The sequence below is a fragment of the Mycteria americana genome, chromosome 3 (genome assembly GCF_035582795.1).
Source record: "Mycteria americana isolate JAX WOST 10 ecotype Jacksonville Zoo and Gardens chromosome 3, USCA_MyAme_1.0, whole genome shotgun sequence".
Taxonomy (NCBI): Eukaryota; Metazoa; Chordata; class Aves; order Ciconiiformes; family Ciconiidae; genus Mycteria; species Mycteria americana.
Window position 1 is genome coordinate 95,650,885 of NC_134367.1, and position 7,430 is coordinate 95,658,314.

Consider the following 7,430-nt stretch of genomic DNA (forward strand, 5'->3'; position numbering starts at 1 on the left):
TGGCAGCACATTACTAAGTTTAATGCACATCGATGTGTTTTACACTCATGCTAAATCTACTTTTAAACATGACACGGTAATTCAAGATCACCTATTGAGAGACAGGCCTCATCGAGGAATTGGAATCAATGGGAAAAGGTTCTACTTGTGTCATTATGGCCAGGGTGGAGTCAACAGAAAAGCAGCAGGCATCCTGAATTAGGCCCTGCAGGAGACTGTTCACTTCTGTAGCTTGTGGGTAAGATTTTGTTTAAGTGAATGTGTTAATTGTATTGCTTACAAAAGTCAGAGGTGGGTAGCAGCAGGCTTTGCTGAAGTGTGAATTAGAGAATATTTGTTTCAAATCCCTTGTACAGCTCTACAGGTGTACTTTAATCCTGAAATGCAGCACCGTCTGCTAGTGCATCGTGTATTTCTTTTGATTCACTTCGGCCTTTGCTCATACATTCCCTGTGCAGCTGCAGCCAGGCCTCTCATGAGTAATGCCCAATAATTTCCTCCATGTGATACAAGGGCAAAGTTACATCATAGCCCAAACTTTATTACAAACCCTGAAACAGGTAGGCTTGTTTCATTTGAGGAAACTTACTGTGAAGTAGCCTACCTACATTTCTAAGAGGTCCTCCGAATATCTTGTTGCTGTAGTTCTCTTGCCTTTGTAATGTAATTCGTAAAATCTAACCACAATGTGCTGAGCTTCACAGAAAGCTGATAGACTATCTAGGATGAATTATTTTGCTTGTTCCAACTCTTGTTAAAAGAAGGGAGAAGGATTTTGTCAAGCCTAGTCATCAGCATCCGGAAAATAAAGCCATGTAAAGAGTTTAAGTCAAGTCTCTTCTATTTCTTTCTTAAACTATATGAGAAATTTTTCCTAAACTAAATGAGAGATTTCTTTTGACAGACTATATGTGCCCGAAGCCTATCCTTGTTTGCAATGTGGTCTATATTTTTATTTTTGTCTGTGACTCATTGACTCCTTTTCTTTTTCCTTAACCATACAGAATGAAAGTTTTTTGCAAGTCCTGGTGCTAGATCAAGAGTAGAAATGAAGCTAGAAGTGATATTAATGTCCTTTTCTAGTATCTACTTAGGGAAAAACATAAAAATATGTTCATATTTTAGTCATATTTCACCTGAAAGATTCTGGATTTTCTCTGATACTGCTCTGAAGCCAACAGCAGTATCTCATCAGATTACCTGTTATCACCGATGTTCTTTGCAAAATGAGCTGGGCTTAATACGACCAGTTTTTCTGCAGTTAGTGCTACTTTCTATAAGAAATACTCTAAACCACAGAGATGCTGCCTTTTTCCACCAGAATTAAGTTTAAGCTGGTTCAGGGTTCATTCTCTGTAGTCTTGCTTCTCCTTTTTGCCTCCTTCCTACCACAATGGAAGCGTGCTTCACTCTCTTCTACCTTAAAGAATCTGTCCTGACTCCAGGACTCCTGAATTTTTTTCATTACTGCCCAATCTTCCCTTTTTCTTTTAATTTCTTTTCATTCTGTATACAGACTATCCATTGAACTCCTCCACCAGCTCCATTCCATCCCATTTCAGACCTACTTTCCTATGATTTGTTGAGATCTTTTTTTGCCAAAGTTTAACTTTTTTGTAATCAGATTCCAGATTCATTGCCACACTCTCAACATCCCTGCCTATTAGCTCATTAAGCTCAATCAGCTGCTCTCTGGGAGAAGTCTTCTCCACCTTTAACCTCCATGACCATCTTTTCCAAGTTCTCATACCTCTTCCTTTTCTCTTTCAAAATACTCTACATAAAAATTTTCCGTCTTCCCCTTTCTCATGGGAGCTTTGTTGTTGGTTCCCTTTTCCCTGTATAGCTTATTTCTGGGGAATCTTATCCACACATGGAAGTTACTAGACTAATTACTTTGCTGAAAGATCTGTAGATCTACTTCTGTGCTCAAGAACTGCCTCTTTACAAAATAAATCTTAACCTATTCCCTCGGTCATAACATTCACAGCTGTCTAGGCAAAAACTCAATTCAACATGGACAGCAGAACTGCTCTTTACCCTTTTCCTAACCTCTGGAGAGAAAATCAATATTCTGTCATTCAGATCCATTCCTAAGACATCATCTCTGATGTAGTCCTTTGTTCAGGTCTTCCCATTCACTTCATCTCAATCTTGCAGGCTATTTCTATCATAGCTCTAGGATACAGTCTGTCACATCCAGCCAGATTGAAGACTCATTTCCTCCCTTTGATTCTAAGATACCCATTTCTATTGCTTATCGACATATTCTGTCAGTAAGTACGTTCATGCTTTCTTTCAGGATCTGCCTGTAAATGTCTACAACTGCTTTTTCCCCAGTGCTGCCTACTAAATCAGCTGTTTTCCATGCCCACAAAAGGTACCAAGTACTGGGGTGATACTACGGTCAATTCTTCTCCTGCAGACAGTACCACCCCTGCATTTCACTGTTGCCTTTTCTGTTGTTATCAGGCTGTTCTCCCTCATTCTTCCATGCCAAGCTATCCCAGACGTGCTGTCTTTTTCTGGTGTCTTTGTGCAGCTTTTGACACAATGACCTACGGTTATTACGGTAAAATACAAGCTTCTATCTCAGCATCTTTCTTTCTGTCCCATTTGGTTCTGATACTGGAGGGACAGATTCCGTTGTCAGAAACGCAGAGATGCAGCTGGTTCCCACCAGGACAGTATTCAGTACAAGGGCTGTAGCCCAGAGCTGACAAGCACTGCTAGAAGTAACCACCAAGGGAAGACAATTGGTTATGTAAGGCTTTGCTCCTTTTTTAGGGCTGCTTCCCAGATTCAGTATTTCACAATGAACAAGCAGAGAAGACAGACATACAGCAGCTGGTTCCCTAGGAAGTTTCCCTCAGAGTATGAAGGTATCAGCAGCCTGGTTATGATGACAAGCCTGTGCTGGAACAGCCATCAACCTATTTAGTCTCTTGGTTGTCAGTACCAGACCCTAAAAGGAAACAAAAAGGAACTCTCCGAAGGCGGCTCACTTGAGTGACCCAACTATAGTGAACTTACTTCCAGGCTGAAGTACACACCATAATGAATTGATTACTGTAGTTGCACTCCTGCCTTTTTCTAGAGTAAAGAAGGGTCAATTTTATGTCCTCTGCCTTATGTGTTAAAAGCTAATGGAGGTTCTTACTTCAGTCAAGTGGCAAGAACTTTGCCCATGGAACAGGAAGATCTAAATTCCGTTCTTGTTTAGCAAGACCCTGGATAAACTTCCAAATGAGTACAGAGGTTACACAGTTTAATCCAGAACCTGTGACTGGATGAGCATATTTTGTAGCTTTAAAGAAAAGCTAGTATCTGGAATGAGATAGGGTAATTGCTATTTAAAAAAGGGGGGGGGAAGTACAGTCTTTAATGTGCTTAATTGTTGTTTTTTCAATTCTGAATAAATCTTCATTTTTATATGGAATTAAAAAAACCCCATAAATATTCCAAGAACAAAAATAATCCAAGACATAATACTGTATAAATCAAACCAGAAGTTAAAACAGAACTCTTAAGAATACCTGTGGTGACAGTATTGAGCAGGAAGTCAGTCTTTTCAGTCATTTTATGGCTGATAAGCAAAATCAACTTAATTGTTAGTACTGGTAGGGCATAGAGTACATTCAGTATTGCAGCTGAATACAATTTAGAGTAAAATAATGAAGATAAGATTTCCTGGTGCATAGAAGAGCTTTATTTCTACAAGTAAAAGTGAATGCTGTCATTATTTTAAATATGGAATACCCTACAATGGACTAATGAGATAATTGGAAGCAATAATACTGCAGATTTAAAGCATTGCCAGCTTTTCTCAGTAGTACGGTATCTTTATTTTTTCCTTGCTCTTTTCTAATGGAGTCATTTAAAGATCTGATTAGTTCTAAATTCATTCCTTTTGTTTCCTCCTTTGCTTCTGTTAGGTTCAGATGGAGTTTCGGAAAAGCTGGGAGCGCTGGAGATTGGAACATTTGTATGTCCAGAGAGACAGCAGCATGAAACCTCTGAAGTGTCCGGCCAACAGCATCAGTAGTGGAGGCACGGTAGGCAGTACTGTCTACGCTGCCACGTGTCAGGCCACATTCAGCTAAGATTTGTTCAGGTGAATCAGACTGAGAACAATGAACTGTATAATATACCTGAAAACCCTTAAATACCCAAGCAAGTGGCTTAAGTATGCCATCTCCAGCAAGAAACTTAAGCATATGCTGCTCATTGCCTGCAGGCTGTTGGACAAAGGTTTCTAGGGAGAGCAATCTGCTAATATAATCAACACATCAGAGGAAAAATTGATCACGTCTAAAGTAAGTTAAAAGAGTTTCTTCCTATTTGCACACAAGGCCTCCAGGTGTCCAAAACTTAAGCATAGCATTGATCCGGTCTGAAACCACAGGGTCAATGGCTTATTACTGTTGAGTGGGCGAGCTGAGTGATCGACTGATTAAATTACAAGGATACAGAATATGATTATTGTCAAAAAATACATTTAGACTTTTATGGGGATAGGGTAAGGTGCTATCACCAGTTTTGGAAAACAAGAACTTAGTGGGACACAACTTGTGTTTTAGGGAAGAATCAGTTTTGTAGTAAGAGTTTCCCAAAGCTAAGTTGAAAATATGCTTACCTGTTTTCTGGGTAGGTGAAGAACAGCAGGTAACTGTTCTGAAGATCTGAACTGAAGATAGAACTGAAGATCTATCAATACAGCAGGTAGCGTGGTGTACATTTCTGAATGCTCTTTTTAAGCTTCACTTGAAAAAAAATAAACCAAAACCAGTATCTGGTAGGGGCCTCTTCTGCTAGTAATAGGTGTGTATTATCTCTTTTGGCATGGATGGAAATATCCCCTGAATGCACAGCCCTTCCGTCTATATGGTACTCTGCCCCTCCAGTTGGCGAGGGACGGGATGATGTTAACAGGGACGGGATGATGACTTGTGCTTCAAGAGGCCATTTTCTTTCCAAGCTATACTCTGCTTCTTGTGGGTGCAAACACACAGAAGTCAGCTTGTGGCCACAGCTGGTCTTACCAGACTTCACCTATGTGGAGAAGATGTGGTAGTTCACAGTGTGGGCTCACTTTGGTTTCTCCTCCAGTCTTGTTCATGGTCTCCAGACAGGGGATGCCCGCAAGGTGCTGCACTCGGGAAGGCGGCTGTGGAGCAGGCTCGCCTTCAGCACGGAGGACAGCTCCCGGCTCCCGCCCGGCCTGGCCTGGGCTGCCCCCCTCCTCCTCCTCCTCCTCCTCCTCCGCCTGCCCGCCATCAGCGGGATTCAAAAAATCCCCCCCAGACACTAACATAAACTCAACGGGCTCTTGGCTGTTTGTTTAAAACTGCGAGGCCTCTTGCAGCGAATGCATCTTACGCTGCTAATTATCTGTTGCCCTCCCCGATGTTTACAAGAGGAAGGCAGATTTACAGTTTACAAGAGATGCTGGGGAAAAAAACAGCGGTACCTTTACAAGCAGGATGCGATCCATTGCATCGCTTAATAACAAGCTTTACGTATCTTTACTCAGCTTAGTTATTCGGGCTCCCTTATAGGCAAGGTGCCAAAGACTAGCTCTGAGAATATCCCTGTCCGTAGGCTTCTTGTAATAAGGAACTTCCATGGCACAGCACTTAGGCTACTCAGCAGAGATAAAAGAATGTATTTTCAAGTCCCTCTTTGCACTTGCATTTACATCCCCCATTCCAAGAACAGTGGACTGGATATTCTGGGATGTAATTCAGCATCTTTGCTGCCTGAAGCTAGATTGCTTTGCATGGGATTATTTAATCATTATATTAGAATCCACATTGCCAACAGGGTGGATTAGTTTTGCAATCATCAGGTTAGAATTGAATTAGAGAGGATGGGTTACCACCTTCTGCTATAATGCTTGTAATTGAGCTCTGGGGGGGAAGTCAGAGATGTTTGTAGAAATCCACCACAGTTCTCAGGCTGGCTTATGTATGTTTAGCATGCTGGCTTCTACGCAGGCCATTTCCAGGCCGTCCCTTCCTCATGTCTGTTGCAGAGCTGACCTTGGAATGAAGCACCTCAGGTTCTTCTGTAAATTTAATAACTAGCTTCTACGTTGTGTGACCATCAATACAACACCCGACTACTACGTGCGTATGTTAACTGCTGTCCTGCAATTTAATTAATTAGCTTCCTGTATGTAGAGAGTATGCTTGATGTTCTATTTAACATCTACCCTTAAGTGCTTTGAATAGGAAAAGACTGCTAAAGTTAGTCACTAGTCGGTGAAAAGGCAGCATGATGACAGATTAAATTTACAGCTGTACGATAATGCATACCGGAGGGAATAATTTCACTCATGAATATTCAAGAGTGCGTGCTAGTTTTCCAGGGCCCTACTTAGTTGTGTGCAAACCTGGAAAACAAAGTTTCTGCTACTTGTGCAGCTTTTAGCAAGATGGTAGTTCTGCTATGACAATAGGAAGTTACAGAAGTGTTTTAACTCACTATTATGCTGGAAAAAGTACACGTAACAAATGAAAGAGGACAGACATAGGAATAGAGTACTTACATGTGTGGTAATAAACCTGTAGTTAGTTGCTGTCACAAGATTCTTTCAACAGTTTGACATGCCTTTGAGTTACTAGGCTCTTTTTGCCCCTCCTAGTCACTTAAGAACTGAGGGCTTTGGGCCCATGAGAACAGCTCCAGCACCAGATGTCAAAATTACCTTTGTAACTTCTGCCTTGTTGGAATCCAAGAGAAAAGTAAGATGACAAAGTGAGATCTTAGCCAAGCAGAGGGTTGTGGTGGAATATTTTTTTTTCCTCTCTGATTAAATTCTCACCTCTTCAAACCTTTTTAAATCCCCTCTAAGTACTGAGGGAACAACTTGGTGAAAGTAATTGCCACCAAAGCAGAATTACAGTAATCGTGTATTTTGAGAAATACTTTCAGCAAGGCCTAAACACCAATTTCTCCATCATACTTTATCTACTTCAGTAAAACCTTTTACAAGCCTTTGTTGTTATTCACGCCATCTCTGTTTCAGAATTTATAATGTGCATTTGAGTAGCATGAAAAAAGCAAAGCAACACAAAGCACTGGAACAGATGAACTGTGTGAATTTTTATTTCTTGTGCCTTTCAGCTTCATGCTCACTTATTGTGGTAACTTGTTTCATGAAGCATTAAATAAAGAGTCTATAAATTCAGCTGGACATAATGTAACTAGAGTTTATAGCAAATGAAAACTTTATTTCCAGCATTGCTGCTATAAAGTTTTATAATCTCATGGATGTTACATGTAATATTTATTTGCATGTATTTCCTTGTTTTAAAAAATACCCACAGAATCTGACTGTACAAGATGTCAGATTATCAACTCCCTGTAAACATTACTTATGTTTATTTTTATCCTTGTGAATAAAGTTTCAACTCACAAAATTCTGT

At 40.5% G+C, this 7,430-nt stretch overlaps 1 protein-coding gene across 1 annotated transcript in view; it reads left to right on the forward strand.

Annotated features, from left to right (window-relative positions):
- The window catches only part of GLP1R (glucagon like peptide 1 receptor), an 87,729-nt gene extending 83,553 nt beyond the window's left edge, over positions 1–4,176 (forward strand). Inside the window, exon 13 of the mRNA XM_075497410.1 lies at positions 3,936–4,176. Within this exon, the coding sequence (XP_075353525.1) occupies positions 3,936–4,103 (168 nt within the window). The 3' untranslated portion in view covers positions 4,104–4,176. The remainder of the gene's footprint in view (positions 1–3,935) is intronic.
- The last annotated feature ends 3,254 nt before the right edge of the window (positions 4,177–7,430 follow it).